This window comes from Epargyreus clarus, unplaced genomic scaffold, assembly GCF_041222505.1.
Source record: "Epargyreus clarus isolate Ecla_fem2 unplaced genomic scaffold, WU_Ecla_fem_2.2 ptg000012l, whole genome shotgun sequence".
Taxonomy (NCBI): Eukaryota; Metazoa; Arthropoda; class Insecta; order Lepidoptera; family Hesperiidae; genus Epargyreus; species Epargyreus clarus.
The window spans coordinates 11,106,916-11,123,657 of NW_027332220.1; the positions used below are offsets into that span (position 1 = coordinate 11,106,916).

The 16,742-nt window shown below is 36.6% G+C and overlaps 1 protein-coding gene across 1 annotated transcript; it reads right to left on the reverse strand.

Moving 5' to 3' along the window:
• Window positions 1–1,222: 1,222 nt before the first annotated feature.
• On the reverse strand, window positions 1,223–16,394 carry LOC140746512 (uncharacterized short-chain type dehydrogenase/reductase y4vI-like). The gene is made up of 3 exons (XM_073078667.1): window positions 15,657–16,394; window positions 13,487–13,684; window positions 1,223–2,204 (listed from the first exon to the last, which is right to left on the reverse strand). The coding sequence occupies exons 1-3, from the start codon at window positions 16,392–16,394 to the stop codon at window positions 1,425–1,427; spliced, it is 1,716 nt and encodes a 571-aa protein (XP_072934768.1). The 3' UTR covers window positions 1,223–1,424.
• Between the last annotated feature and the right edge of the window lie 348 nt (window positions 16,395–16,742).

The window sequence follows — 16,742 nt, forward strand, 5'->3', positions numbered from 1 at the left end:
GCATAGTTTTTCCTCGTTTCAATTGTTTCTATAGGTATATAATTATAATAATGTTGCCACATAATGGAGTCGTTATGTTGAACTCAGTTGAGCTGTAATGACAGGCAGTTTATTGTATTTTTTTAATAGTAAATTCATTAAATTTCACATATGAAAAACACCGTAAGCTATAAAATAAATAGACATTAAAAAGAAAAAAATCTCAAAATATTTTTTACTTATTACTAACGTAGCATACGTTACATTATACAATGCACTACATGAGACCGCATCTTTTATTTGTGTGAATTAATTATTCCAAAGAAATAAAGCATTAAGTCCTACTAGTATTTTGGACCACTGACTGTTATACCTATTTCTACTTAAAACAGCTGTGTTAAGCGAGTTAGGATCCTTATTTTATCGTGGGATAGATTACTGATGTACGTGGGCTGCAGTAGCCACTTACCATAAGATGGACCGCATCCTCGTTTTCTACTTCATGATGTTAAAGTAATAAGAAAAAATAGTTGAGAAAAAATAGTTGCTTTAAGTAAGAAAGTGATAACCTAGTGGTTAAGAAACTCGGCTCGGCTCGATCGAGGGTTCCGAGGTTCAAATCCCAGGCACACGCCTCTGATTTTTCATAACTACGTGCGTGTTAGAAATTAATTATCACTTCTTTAAACGGTGAAGGAAAACATCGTGAGGAAACCTGCATACCTGAGAGATTTATAAAAAAAATCGCAAAGGTATATGAAGTCTACCAATACGCACTTGGCCAGCGCGGTGGACTATGGCCTAATCCTTCTCATTCTGAGAGGAGATCCGTGCCTAGCAGTGGGACGATGATGAAGTAAGAAAGGAAATTAGGAATAAATGGATACGGATAAAATATGCAAGTGTAATTACTATGGTAATCTTCCGATGATTGTTTCCTTATTTAACATGCGCATAATAATATTGATATCTGAACAATGTTAGTACAGAATTACAATGGCCTCTTAACATTTATGATAAAAAGTACTTTTTTTTAACTTTCTATAAAATACAAACACATTTACTATTATTTTATCAATTCATATAAAAATCCTAATATCATATATTTCATGTAATAATTCCTAACTCTACATTTCTTTACACAATATGAGTAATATGAAACAAATATTTGAATTAAGAAATATCATATATCGATACCTTAATTCGCAAACCAGCCAACTCCACTTTTTTCAAAATGCTTTTTTATTTATTTTGATAATACTCGTAAATGGCGTTAAACGAAGTCAAAATATTTAAAAAAAATTGAAAAAAGTGGAGTTGGCTGGTTTGCTAATTAAGGTATCGATATGTATGTAGGTATAGGTATAATAAATAAAATATAGTGTTATTTGAAACAATACATTTTAAACACAACGTAAAATTGATTAAAACTGGAAGAAAAACATTTAATGTTGGAGTAAGAAGCCATTATCAGTGATATAATCAGAACCGGTGATGGCGATAGCTTTGTCGCTTGCGATGAACAAGATGACATCTGCCACCTCCTCAGACTCGGAAACCCTGCCGAGCGCTGTCTTGACATCTTCAGTATCAAAGGAAGCTCCAGCATTCTCCAGAAAATCGGTTTTAACTGGTCCTGGACTGATTGTGTTCACTCTCACACCATGCGGAGCGAGCTCCAATGCCACAGCTCGAGAGAAGTGATTTAAAGCAGCTTTTGAAACATAATATGATGTCATGATGGGCATTATTGGCACACTTGATGCTGCGACACTCGATATATTCACTATGTTTCCCTTCGTTTTGATGAGATGAGGAACCGCCAAGGTCGTGATGTAGATTAGAGCGCGAACATTGACTGCCATTATAGCGTCGTAGGCTTCCATGATATTGCCGTCTAAAACCGTCCCAAATTTCGCAAAACCAGCGTTGTTGACTAAAACATCCAGTTTTCCAAAAGTATCAACTGTCTTCTTCACCATGGCGGCGGCTGCGTCGTCTTTAGATATATCTGCTTTTATAACTAGCGGTTTCTTACCATTTTTAGCGCAATTTTGCTCAACGATCTTCAATTTAGCTTCATTTCTTCCAACGATAGCAACGTTGGCACCCTCTTTGGTGAACAGAACGGCTGTTGCAGCTCCAATTCCTGAGCTGGCGCCGGTGATGAGAACAACTTTATTTGCAAAACTCATCGTAAAACAATAGAGTATAGACCAGATGGAAAATCAAGTAATAGTGATAGTTCTAACTTTACGTTAATTTATATATATTGCTGCAGTTGTGGATGTATTAATATATTCAATATGAACAGATAAAATTGAAGTTTATGTCTGTGTTTGATATAGAAGTAACAGTAAATTGTGTTGCTTTGTCTTAGTTATGGTCTACATCTAAAGTGCCAGAGCCGTTATTGACAAGATTCAAACATAAGCGATTTTACTTGGAATTAGAAAGAGTAGTTCTTACACAAAAATACTGTCCTAGTTTATGGACGAGGGCGGACGAAGTCGTGGAAGTAAACTAGTTTATAATAAAGTGTAAGAAGCACTTTACTCATGCATAATTATGTTGCAGTGAGTTCATGTTTATTTCTACAATTTCTAGAAGTTCTTATTGTTTTTTATGGAATATGTACCTTCATGAACAAAAAGTAGCAAACGAGCATGAATTCCATCTGAAGGCAGAGGTCTTTACAGTCCATGAGGATCTATAATCAAATCAGTACTAAGTTGCGCAGTGTTACGCTGTCAATATTACGCTGGCAGAAATAGATAGATGGCGGTGGAACCTCCGAAGCTGCAATACAAAGGGCTTTACGCTTTCAAATCAGAATGTCACGCTGCCAGAACCGCCAGTTTAAGTTGATCTTTGTCAGTGTTACTTTATTGTTATGTGAAAGTGGTAGAATCTTTTGATTCTGGAAGCGCCAAACCTTTTTCTGTCTATTAATAACAGTGTTCTGCTAGAGGTAGCATCTAGTCCTAGAGTAGAGTAGAGAGTTAGAGGTAGCAACGCATCTGAACTTGGGTAGGACTCTAATTTTAACGGGGATTGATTGTAAATGTCCATGGGCAGCAGAAGTCACTTACCATCAAGTTGATTGGAGCCTCGTTTGTTATTTCAATATAAAAACAAAAAATACAGTAGATTTCAGAATTTTGTCATAATCTTCATTGGTTCATTTAACATTTGTAAAAAAAAATATATTTACTGTAACATTAATTTCCGTTTATTATTTATCGCTCAGTGCAATAAGTGGTTGTTCACATCCATCTACATAATATCTTATCGTTGCCTTTAAACATTGAATATTGTCAAGGAGTGCTTCAGATTACCTAAACTCATTTCCGGGTAATTATGCTTACTATTCAAGATCAAAATTATTTCATTAAAAAATCATATTATTTTATTATTATCCTACCTGATAGTGTCGCTTATGAGGATCAATTCTATGAGGTAATCATTAAAGAAGAGGCTCATTTTAAGAAAAAAAAATGATTTTCATACATTCTAATAAATTTTTTTTTTGAATTTTTAATTGATCGTAATCTGGCTAGGGTTTATAACCGACTCCTCAAAGAACCTATCGACATAATTCAAACTCCATTGTTTGCGGCTACTTTCACTGAGGGTCCTATTATGTGGAAATTGGAGAATTTTTGCTAGTTTTCTATAGCTAGTATAAATTTGAAAAACTTGAGTATTTATAAACAAATTTCTATTTTCTTTTTCTTTAATTTGAAAGGATCTTTCATTGTAATACTAATACCTTAAGTATGTGGTGCAACCCTTAAACCATTACCTTGGCATAGATATATGTAGTTTGATGATTAGAACTTTTAGTTATGGTGTGGAACATCTCAACACTACCTGTTTTCTATATTTTATGATAACAATGCTTCTACCCACCCAATACTTATGAAACTTGGAATGAACATTCAGTATCTAGAATATAAGGTGGACAGCATTCTTGGTTTCTATTTCAAAGCAATGTTTTTTTCAATCAAAAAAATAAATTAGAAATAAATGGATACGTAGAAAACATGCAAGTGTAATTACTACGGTAATCTTCTGAAAATGATTGTTTCCTTTGTAGACATGCGCATTTTTTTTATAATGTAGGAGCAGCAGACGAGTAGTACAGTCCACCTGATGGTAAGTGGCTATTGCCGCCCATGGACATCCGTAATCAACCCCAGATAGGATTAGATATTCCTACCTGAGGTCAGCCACAGATGCGCCGCTACCCCTGAGGGCTATGTTGGAACACCTCGGAAAATTATGTCTCCCTTACCACACCCTTCAAACCAGAACACAGTAGCGCTTAACACTGCTGTTATGAGGCAGAAACAAGTGAGTAATGGTATTGATATGTAAACTCTGTTAGGTACAAGTCAACAGAAGTACAATGGCCACTTAACCTTTATTATAAAAAAGAATTTGATTTTTTTCCTTTATCGTTATATATTTTCTATTATTTTATCAATTCATATAAAAATCCTAATATCATATATTTCAGTATAATCACTCATGGAGCCAGCAGGTGCATTGTTCATATCTTAGTAAATCCCTCGAGTTTGGGCTAAATTGGTAAGTGTTAGGGTCCTGGGACTTAAATGAGAGAGTGGACTGTATTTTGCTGGTTTAATAGGCCTCTTAATTACATTAGGGTTTCCCGGTCAAACAATATTTAAATAGAAATCGTCCGTGGCCGTCGGAGGTCGCAAGCGTGAGTGATGTTCGGCTCGTACCACCACCGCACCGCCCGCGCCGATGACGTTGCCCGCCTCCTCCGCCCGCGCGTCTCTTCCCGTGTTACGTAGGTATCTTAACATGCTCCCCGGGTTGAAGCGATGAAGAAGACTTCAAAACTCTGGAAGGGGGCAAATATTATTAAAGGCTCGACGAATTGTGCCTCTCCTCGTCCTCAGTTCCGCGACTCTACTGATGCCGTCGCTACCAGGATAGAGCTGGATGACGCGCCCCAAAGACCACAAAAGGGGTGGAAGATTCCGATCCTTTATTAAAACAAGCGACCCAAGTTTCAGTTCGTTGTTGGATTTTTGCCACTTGACCTTTTGCTGCAACAGACTGACATATTCCGTGGAGAACCGGTTCCAGAAGTGCTGCTTGATGAGCTGAATTCTCTTATATCGCTCCAGACGAACTATGTTGGTGTCAGGCACTGCTGGCTGAGGAATGGCCAGAAGTGAGCGTCCAATCAAAAAATGACTTGGTGTAAGAGCCGTGTAATCGGAAGGATCAGTGGCGAAAGGAGTAAGAGGGCGAGAATTTAATATAGCCTCTATTTCGGCGAGACAGGTTGCCATCTCTTCGTATGTAAAATGAGTTGTTTGTAATATACGCTTAAGGTGATATTTCGTGGAACGAACAGCAGCTTCAGCTAAACCATTGAAGTGGGGGGTGTAAGCCGGCACAAATTTAAAGTCGATGCCTTCCTGAGCTACGTGACCTTGAAGATCGGAGTTTAAAAGGAACTGAGCCAACTCGTTACTAGCGCCTACGAAATTGGTACCATTATCGGACGTGATGGATGATGGTACACCACGACGTGATACAAAACGTTTTAATGCGGCTATAAACGCGTCGCTGGACAACGCCGTGACGAGCTCGATGTGACAGGCCTTGGTCGAATTGCAAATGAAGATTGCTAAAAAAGATTTAATAAGTTTGCAACCTCTTCCTTTGCGATCTGCTATCAACACCGGTCCCCCGTAGTCAACTGAACAATGTAGAAATGGATATTCTAAATTCGTTCTCGATGTGGGCAACTGCCCCATGATGGGCTGAACTGTTTCAGTTTTGAACCTGAAGCAACGAATACATTTGTGTACAATATGTTTTGCAAGATTCGTGCCACCTAAGGGCCAATAAATCTGTTTTAAAGTTCCTAGAAGAAGTTGAGGTGGGGCATGTAAATATTTAATATGGAAATGATGAAAAAGTATTTTGGTGAAATGATGTTTACTACAAAGAATGATGGGGTGCTTGATGTCGTAACTATAAGGTGAATTATCTAATCTGCCACCAACTCTCATGATATTATTTGAATCTAAGAATGGAGTTAATGAAGTCAATCGATTTTTCTTAGGTAATGATTTGCCAGCTTTAAGAATAGCATATTCGTCAGGAAACATTTCAAGTTGTGCTTTATGTGTTATTAAATTTAATGAATTTTGAAGCTCATGAACTGTGAGACAACCAGTTAACTTATTATTTTTACTTCTACAGTTATGAATGAATCTCAGTAAATATGCTATTATATGTTGCAAATGAGTTAATTTTGATTTATTTTTCATTAGGTTAGTTATAATAATGTAATTGTTTATTTAAAGTAACAAAGACTTATTTATTTAATTACAATTATTTTTTTTTTTTGGTACATTACAATTTTATATGTAGGAAACTGCAATGGGAAATAAATCTACAGTCTACTCTATTGCTTATCATCTTCAGGATGCTGTTGGTGCTATCCCGGACACGGTACATCAGGGAGCTGCATCTTTTTCTCATTATAGTGTAAAAACAGTTTACATGAGCTTCTGCAAACATCCCTGATGCACTACAGTACCTTGGTAGTCCCATCAGCATCCTGAAACCATTATTATATTGAACTCTAAGAGCATTGTAAGTTTTTTGGGTGTAATTGGTCCAAAGGCTGCTGGTATAAAAAGACGTGGAATAAGCGTTAAATAATGTAATTTTAACTTTAGGCGTGCAGCGAGCAAACCTTCGAACTAACATGTTGACCCTCACTGACAATGCTCTTCTTTCCCTTTCAATGTCTTGATCGTCTTTAAGGTCAGTGGTAACTATATGCCCTAAATATTTGAATTGGTTAACTAGTTTTAAAGGTGTCCCATTTAATTTAATTACAGGTACATTATTCGGATATTTACCGCTGGCCCCAAAAACCATGATTTCACTTTTTTTAGCATTATACATTAATCCATGAACTTTTGCATAATTCTCACAAATATTTAAAAGTTTTCTCAAACCACATATTGATGCACTCAGTAATACCATGTCGTCAGCATAACTTATATTGTTTACTGGGACACCATCAATATGACAACCAACATGACTCTTGCTGAGCTCAACAATAAGCGCATTTACGTACAGATTGAAAAGTGTAGGTGAGGTCAGGCCACCCTGTCTCACCCCACATTCCAATCTATACGTATCTGAGAAATATCCTGCCCACCGAATGGAGTTGATTTGATTACAATACCAAAATTTTAAAATATTAATAATTTCACAAGGAACATTCATTTCTTGCAGTTTTTTCCATAATATATCATAACAAACCAAATCGAAAGCTTTTGTTAAATCTAAAAAACAAGCATATATTGGCGTATTACGTTTAGTATAATAATTAACAGTATGTTTTAAAGACAAAATAGCTGTTTCAGTTGACAATTGAGGTCTAAAACCAAATTGATTATCATGTATACAGATGTTTTTGTTTATTTCTGTATGTAGTAAACTATCTAACACTTTTCCAATAATTGTCCCTAATGATATAGGTCTATAATTATTTTTATCTGTCAAATCTCCAGTTTTATTTTTTGCTATAGGTACTACAATTGTTCTTATCATGTCACATGGTAAGTAAGAATGACTTATACATAGATTAAATAATAATTTCAAGATCCTGGGTAAGTGGGGCCCTGCGTGTCGTAAATGTTCAATGCTAAGGCTGTCGTGCCCAGGAGACTTTCCTGGGGGCATGCATCTAATGACATCAATAACATTCTTTGTTGTGACTCTAGTCAACACGTTACTAAAATTGAAATCACTAATAATTTTGAAATTTGATGATCTTCGTGGCGATTTTACAATGAAATGGTCTTTAAAAACATTGGCAATATCCTTTCCATTAAAAAAGCCGTTAATATTAACAGGACATACTGTTTTTTTATTACAATCAGCAGTATTTTTCCAAAATGATCGAAAATCCTTTTTTAAGTGATGTTCAGCTAAAATATCAATCAATTTTTTGACACCATTTTAAACGAGATTTAAATACTTTTCTTGTCTCATACATTTCTGTAAAAATCATACCACTATTAGGTTTTCCGTTTAGTAACCACGTTTTAAGCTTACATCTGGCTTCTTTGTAAGCTACGCTTACATGCCTATTCCAGCCAATTACAGCTTTCTTTCTTTTTGTATGCATGTAATTTTGAATGCCTTTTGCAGATTTAGTTAAAATTGATACAACTTTATTATATAAATTATTAATTTCAAGTTTATGATCTAAAATATTACAATTTTTATCACAACAGAACCTAAATTTATCAGGAAAAGTAATAAATTTTAGTTCATGATGACATTCACTAGAATATAAATTAATTTGATCTTTATTTCTGTTGCCCCAAATAATATCATTATGTTTTTTATTTACTTTTTCAAGTTGAGAGTTAACTACACTTAAATTACATTCTATTATAAGTGGATAATGATCTGACCATAATACATCAAAGATAACATATACATCAATTATAGATCGTGTCGCGGATTCTGTAATTAAACAATGATCTAGCCATCTCTTTGAACCATGGGCCTCACTTACAAATGTAAATGTATTAGAATCGCGACCCAATTTATCAATATCAATACAAGACCAGTGTTGCTCGGATACAAAATTGGACAACTCTTTATAAAATAGTTCTGTTGGATGAGCGTTATAGTCTCCTAACATATAAGCACATTCTATACCTTCATTGTCAATAATAGCATTTATCGTTGATAGACAATCGGTAAATTCTGTCAAATTTTCAGGCATGTCTGTAGGCATATAAATACTGAAAACTAAAATAAGTTTTTCAGCCGAAAGTTTGACCTTAATGCAACATATACGAGGATTATTACAATTAATTACAGATACATGTGAAAATATACTTGTGCGCCACATTAATGCAACACCTCCAAAAGGTCTTCCACGTAACAATCCAGCTGTCGTATCGACTGCCGATGTGCCCGTACAATTAAAATTTCTATCGATATTATTCAGAAAGTCAAGTTCTTCTGGTAAGAGCCACGTCTCTTGCAGAGCTAACAAGTCACACGATTGACACAAATGCCGAACGTCATCAATCGATCGTTTAATACTTTTACAATTATAACTTCCGAATTGTCGAATTGTATGCATCATTATAATAATATTTATCGTTTATAATACGTCTTGGTTTAAAATGTACAAAACGACGAAAAATTATACCCTGAGGCCATAAATTATCATTTAAAAACAAGGGTAACTTTTGACGGGGCACAAAAAATTTATATGCACTATGATTATTTTCTTTTTTAGTTATAATTTTTTCTAATTTTACTATCTCTTGAGTTTTATTAAAAATATATTTACAAATATCTTCTTCTTTTGTGTCATTATGTATATTAGTAATAAACATAGGAAGTTTATTATCAGCAGCTTTGAAATTTTTATCTTCTACTGCTATACCTATTTTTCCTACAAAACGTTTATTTAAGACAGAATTTTTATTACGAGCATGTACAGTAGTCCATTTTTCATGTTTATCCTGAATGACTTGATCATGCCTTTTTTTACGTACAATATCTGAATACGTAGGCTTACAGTTCTTCTCATTAAGGACTGCCATAGATGGTACAGGTGTCAAAGGTGGTGTGGCTGATAATATAATCGAAGCCTGTGAAAACTCACGGTCTTTAATGTAATCATTCTTCTGTGCACTGCTCCATATTTCCGGACAAGCACTTAAGTTAGATCTAGGGGATAAAAATGCATTTAATTTATTATGTACTATGTCATTGCAAACATCTCTTCTCATATTTATATTATTATTATTCAATATGGGTGTAGTTTTTAAAAGACTCACGTCAGTTTCAATCTCCTTTAACTGCTGTAAAGTGGCGTAAGAAGATTTTATTGTATTAATCTCTGTTTGCATTAATGTAAGATCTTTCAGCAATTTAGTAACATCTAAATGATCAAATGTTATCGGTGGTAATTTTTCTAGATCTCGAGCCACAAATATTGGTAATACATCTGGATCTGTTACCTTAATAAGTCCAATAATATCGTTTAAAATGCGTTTTTCCTTTCCCGCACCTTTACGAGATATTTTCTTACGTTTGTTTGACGGAATGGAATCGAAAAGTAACTTCCATGATTGTTGTATTAGTTATGGGATCGGCATTAGAATGATTATCAAGCGCGAATGAACACATAATCAACTCAGGTAGATCGTGCTTCACATTGGGCATTTTAGGTCACTCAGTTTCGTCTTTAGTCAGAAAAGACGGTCCTGACCACCAAAGAGACGAACTGCTGATTTGGTCAGCCTTCACCCCGCGAGAAACAAGATCCGCCGGATTATCCTTCGACGGTACGTAACTCCACGTGTAACTTTCGGTGCTCTCTTGAATTTCGTTAACTCTGTTACGAACAAAGGTTTTAAGATGTGCTGGTGGTGTACTTAACCACCCCAGAACTATGGTCGAGTCACACCAGAATTTACATGTGATAATGGGTATGGTTAATGAATTTAAAACTTTATTACACAACCTTGCAGCTAATAACGCTCCGCAAAGCTCAAGACGAGGTGTCGTTGTGGGTTTTATGGGAACTATTTTACTTTTTGAGGTTAAAAGGTGTACCTGAATCGACCCTGAGCTATCAACTGAACGCACATATAGGCAAGCTCCATAAGCCCGCTCTGATGCATCTGAAAAAACATGAATTTCATGACTTATGGAGTCGTCTGCGAGTACCCAGCGAGGAATCTTTAAATTATTTAGAAGTGGCATAGTGTTAACAAATGAAAGCCATATGTTTCTTAAGTATTGCGGAACCTCTTCATCCCACGAACACTTTTCAACCCAAAGTCTTTGCATTACAATTTTGGCTTCTACAATACAAGGATTTACAAGACCTAAGGGATCAAAAATTTGACTGATGACTGATAATATTTGACGTTTTGTAATTTTATCATTATGTTCAATATGTATGGAAAATGAAAGTGTGTCTGCATCACAAATCCAATGGAGTCCTAATGTTTTTGAAGATACGTTGTCAGTACTTGAAATATTTAAAATATTATCTGGTTCAGTATAAGGTGAAATTTGATTAAGGATGTATTTACTATTTGATTGAAACTTTCGTAAGTTGAATCGGGCTAACTTTAAAGTTGATATAACGCCTTCACATATTCTAATTGTATCTTCGATAGTCGACGCACCGCTTATGTAATCGTCAACATAAAAATCGCGTTGAATTGACCGCTTCACGTCACTATCGGAAGTACTACATGCTAAAGAAACTAAACATTTAGTGGCCAAGTATGGCGCTGAAGCTGTACCGAAGCTCAAAGTATTTAAAGTATAGATTTTAAAGGATGTGATGAATCATACCTAAATATTATTTGTTGAAGGGAGCGTTGAGACGGGTTCAGTTCAATCGCTCTGTACATTTTTTCGATGTCCCCGGTGATGACGTATTTGTGCTGTCGAAAACGTAACAAAATGGAATAAAGGTCCTCCTGTACAACTGGTCCGACCATTTGAATGTCGTTAAGTGACACACCTGTATCGGAAGCTGCCGAAGCATCAAAAACGGTTCGAAGCTTCGTAGTAAGACTCGACTCGCGAAGCACGCCATGGTGAGGAAGAAAATAATTAATTTTATATTTAAGACTGCCAGACGAAGACTCTTTATTTTCAGTCATATGACCTAAGCTTTCATACTCGCCCATGAACTCCATGTACCTGTCTTTAAAAACAGGTTCTCGCAAAAACTTACGCTCCAAGGAGAGGAAACGAAATTTAGCTCGTTGAAACGAATCGCCTAAGACCGAAGGGTCCTCCTTCAGCGGCATTGTTACAACGAAACGGCCATCGTCTTTGCGAGTAGTCGTTTCTAAGAAGCTCTGCTCACAGGCACGTTCCTCAGAAGATAAAGAGTGCTTGGCTGCTATGGTGTCCAATTCCCAGAAACCAGTTAAGTCTGGATTGGTTTCCTCGTTTACAAAATTGCAAACTGCAGGAGAAGACGGTGACTTAAGGCGGGGTACATACCCAGACACCAACCAACCCAATTTCGTTTCATATAGTTTAGGTTGATTTTTACCTAAATCGATGGAATTGTTACATAAGACTGACCAAAATACATCGGCCCCTACTAAGATGTCAATTTCTGACGGGACATTAAAAGAAGGGTCAGCTAGACTTATTCCCATTGGAAGAGGAATATGGTCTATGTCAATAAATGAAACCGGCAATGCTTTAGTTATTTGCGGTAAAATAAGACAATCAATAGTCATGCTATAGTCATTATAGAACGACTTTATAGTAAGGCTGCAAGACTGTGTAATAGATGAAGTATTATTGTTGATACCTGTTACTGTGGAGCTCGTAGTACGCCGCGACAAACCCAGCTTACCACAGAGTGATTGAGTAACGAAGTTAGCCGTGCTGCCATTATCGAGTAGCAGCCGAGCCGAGCGCACGTCGTTCGCGCCGGCGACCACCTTCACGAGCGCTGTGGACAGCAAAATGTGCGCAGGAGTATATACTGTTGCACATTCTTTGAATTTGCAAAATTACTAACGGAAGGCATAGGCGGCTCAGAATGCACTATAGGCTCATATATGTGTAATAATGTATTGTGCCTTTTTTTGCAATATTTACACGGTACAAGGTTACATTTATTTTCTAAGTGCCCTGGACGTAAACAATTAAGACAGACCTTTGAATCTTTGGCCTTTTGTATACGACTTTCTATAGGTAGGGCTCTGAATGTGTCACAGGCAAAAAGATAATGATTTTGATTACAAATTGGGCACGCTATTGATTTTTTATGAAATTTATTTAATGATTTATTTAAATTGTTATTATTTGTTGCTATTAAGAGATTGGTATTTGATTTATGAGACTCGGATTTATACGTTTTACCTTTACTTTCTTGCAATGTTTCTAATAAGTCCGCCCTGTTATTGAGAAATGTAATAAATGTTGTTAAAGAAGGTGGCATCTCGAGAGTATTTCTGTGTTCCTCCCAAACCCTGTGAGTAACACTGTCAAGTTTTTCTGCCATCATGTGGATAATTAATGTATCCCAATATTGAGTCGGTTGGTCTAAAGTTGAAAGTGCGCGAAGGTTTTTATTAGTAACATCTATAAGGCGACGAATACCAAAACATGACTCACTACGCATATGCTCAACATTAAAAAGTTCCCTGACGTGATTATTAATGAGTAATCTTTTATTGTCATATCGGTCGCATAATAATTTATACGCGGCCTCATAATTATCGGCTTTAAAATCTAAATTGTCGATGACCAACAATGCACTACCTTTAAGAGATGCGCGCAGATAATGTAATTTACTGATATTATCCATGTCTGATCTCGAGTGAATTAAAGAAACAAATGTATCCCTAAACTCTAACCAGTGTTGATAGTGACCGTGAAAAACGGGTAAATCTATTTTAGGCAATCTAACGCAATTGGATTTAAGACCACCTGCACATGCGTCCTCGAAGCCCGACACGGAGCCGTCCCGCGCCGCCTCGGTGGAGCAGCTGGGACGCGCGCCCAGCAGGCTGCGCGCCTCTGCCACGAGTTGGTGATATTGCGTCTCAAATTCCTCTCGCTCATTGTTCTCGTCGTCAGACGATTCGGACATCACATCGATTGCATCCTGTAATTGATCATATTCTGCGTATAAGGCATCGAATTTATTAAAGCGGCTTTCTAAATCTAAGAGTTGTACGGTAGTAGGCCGGGCTATTGTTTTAAATTCATCAAGATATTTATCAAAAATAGTCATCTTGCCCTTCATACAACTACGCTTTCTAATAAGCGATTTCAATTCGGAAGCCATTGCAAAAAAGGGTCAAATTAAATAAAAGGTGCGTATGAAAAAATGGAATGCAGCGCTCGAAGCGATAACAAAGAAAAAGATGCGTTAGCGATAAGTACTTGCAAACACGTGCCACATGTTCCGTTGTTCGGGCGCTAAAAAACAAATTGTGCGCTAATGCAAGCTTTATGGCTATAATATTTTAGGCAATGAAATTAACATTTATGGTTTTAAATGTGAAATAATGGAAAAGAAGTAAGAAATTGAGTAAAAGTGAAGAAATGGTTTGTCTCGCAGAAATAAGCTGGCTGATTATTATTTTTATAAGAAATTGTTATAAATAAAATTGGAACGACTCACGAATGACCAATCCACCAAACAGTAAAACGTGGCTTAATCCTTTGTCTTAAGTGGCGATCGCTTGGAATATTCCACGGGTCCAAAGTCCGTTGCACGTGGACGACTTGTTTTCTCGAGCGTAGGTGTGCGGTTGCTAAGCGAAGTATCCTCGATGACACGATGATAATGAAGAGTGCCTCGAAGCTCCTCCACAGCTGAAGACCACAACTAAAGTGCTTCGAGATTTGAAGTTGCACTGACCGTTAAATCCGCGTTAATTAAGACGGCGAATCCTGAAGGACCAATGTTAGGGTCCTGGGACTTAAATGAGAGAGTGGACTGTATTTTGCTGGTTTAATAGGCCTCTTAATTACATTAGGGTTTCCCGGTCAAACAATATTTAAATAGAAATCGTCCGTGGCCGTCGGAGGTCGCAAGCGTGAGTGATGTTCGGCTCGTACCACCACCGCACCGCCCGCGCCGATGACGTTGCCCGCCTCCTCCGCCCGCGCGTCTCTTCCCGTGCGTGTTACGTAGGTATCTTAACAGTAAGGGATCTACCATTCATACCCTGGCTCCATCATCAGATCAGTTCCAATATGTCAAATTATGGTATTGTCATTCAAATTACATACATGTACGACGTTTCAATTCGAAAGGACACTTCAAAGTAGGTAAAAATTTACTTAATAAATTATATTACTTTGTTTGCTAGTTAGTTACTTAATTATTTTTTTACAACTGAAGAAGGATATTTTTAAATGTCTCACTAGTCAATGATGTATATTTGTACTGTTTGACATGTTTTGAGATGGTAGCAAGCGTAATTTAAATAAAAACTCGATCTTTACGTTTTAGTTGGTTTCAGTCCCTTTCATGCAAAAATGGCCTTAACTTTTTTTCTTCAACTTTAGATAGTAAGTGTGGTACTTTTTTTAAATGTCTATTAACTGGACATATTTTTTTGCGCAATGTACACTTATAGTCCAGTACATTTTTTTTTCACCGCGACGAGTCAAAGTTGAGGGAAAAATAGTAAAAAAATTAAAATAGCCCTATTTTTTTCATGGTTCCTTTACATCTTTTAACCAATTTACATTTTAATATGATAGACTAACTATCTGATAGTATTTAACAGAAAAAATAAACACTGCATCACCAAATTTGGACACGCAGTTAACGAAAGAAGATGAATAGGGCTGAATTTCTCAAAAAATCTAAAACAATTGATAGTGCAAAAACGGTGACACTTTTACTGAGGTAATTTTTTTTTCCCAGAGAGGTCAGACCCTCACCTATGTTCTCCCCAAGTTTGTCGTGGTACTTACGGGACACCCTGTATATGTAAAATACAGTATAAAATACATAATAAATAAAATTTAGTTTTATTTCAAACAATAAATATTAACGCAAAAATTCAAACACAACGCTATATTGATTAGAACTGGAAAAAAAACATCTAATGTTTAAGTAAGAAGCCATTATCAGTGATATAATCAGAACCGGTGATGGCGACAGCTTTGTCGCTTGCGATGAACAAGATGACATCTGCAACCTCCTCCGACTCAGATACTCTGCCGAGCACTGTCTTGACATCTTCAATATTAAAGGAAGCTCCAGCATTCTCCAGGAAATCGGTTTTAACTGGTCCTGGACTGACTGTGTTCACTCTCACACCATGCGGAGCGAGCTCCAATGCCACAGCTCGAGAGAAGTGATTCAAAGCAGCTTTTGAAACACAATAAGTTGTCATGGTGGGCGTTATTGGTACACTTGATGCTGCGACACTCGATATATTCACTATGTTTCCTTTCGTTTTGATTAGATGAGGAACCGCCAAGGTCGTGATGTAGATCAGAGCGCGAACATTGACTGCCATTATAGCGTCGTAGGTTTCCATGATACTGCCGTCTAAAACCGTCCCAAATTTCGTAAAACCGGCGTTGTTGACTAAAACGTCCAGTTTTCCAAATGTATCAACTGTCTTCTTCACCATGGCGGCGGCTGCGTCATCGTTAGATATATCTGCTTTTATAACTAGCGGTTTCTTACCATTTTTAGCACAATTTTGCTCAACCATCTTCAATTTGGCTTCATTTCTTCCGACAATGGCAACATGGGCACCCTCTTTGGTGAACAGAACGGCTGTTGCAGCTCCAATTCCTGAGCTGGCGCCGGTGATAAGAACAACTTTATTTGTAAAACTCATTGTAATACAATAGGGTTAAGACCAGTTGGAAAGTGAAGTAACAATGATAGTTGTAACTTTACATTAACATATATATTGCTGCCGTTGTGGATGTATTAATATATTCAATATGAACAGACAAAATTGAAGTTTATGTCTGTGTTTTCTATAGTAAATCAAGAAGTAAGTAACAGTAAATTGTCTTGCTTTGTCTTAGCTATAGTCTAAATTAAATACTTTTAATTTAGATCATAGCAAAATCGTTTTTACAGAAGTTCCTAAGATAAACCGTTTCACTTGGAATAAAAAGGATAATTGTTACCTAGAAATACGATCCTAGTTTATGGACAGGACGAAGTCGTGGAAATA

Bases quoted from the DNA above. Each gene is read 5' to 3' on its own strand.
- LOC140746512 (XM_073078667.1), bottom strand. From the start codon at position 16,394: ATGAGTTTTACAAATAAAGTTGTTCTTATCACCGGCGCCAGCTCAGGA. The intron at 13,685-15,656 runs CTTAAACATTAG...GATCAATTACAG, and splicing joins TCACTGATAATGGCTTCTTA to GATGCAATCGATGTGATGTC. The intron at 2,205-13,486 runs GTTAGATTGCCT...ATTACTTGATTT, and splicing joins GTGGTCTTAAATCCAATTGC to TCCATCTGGTCTATACTCTA.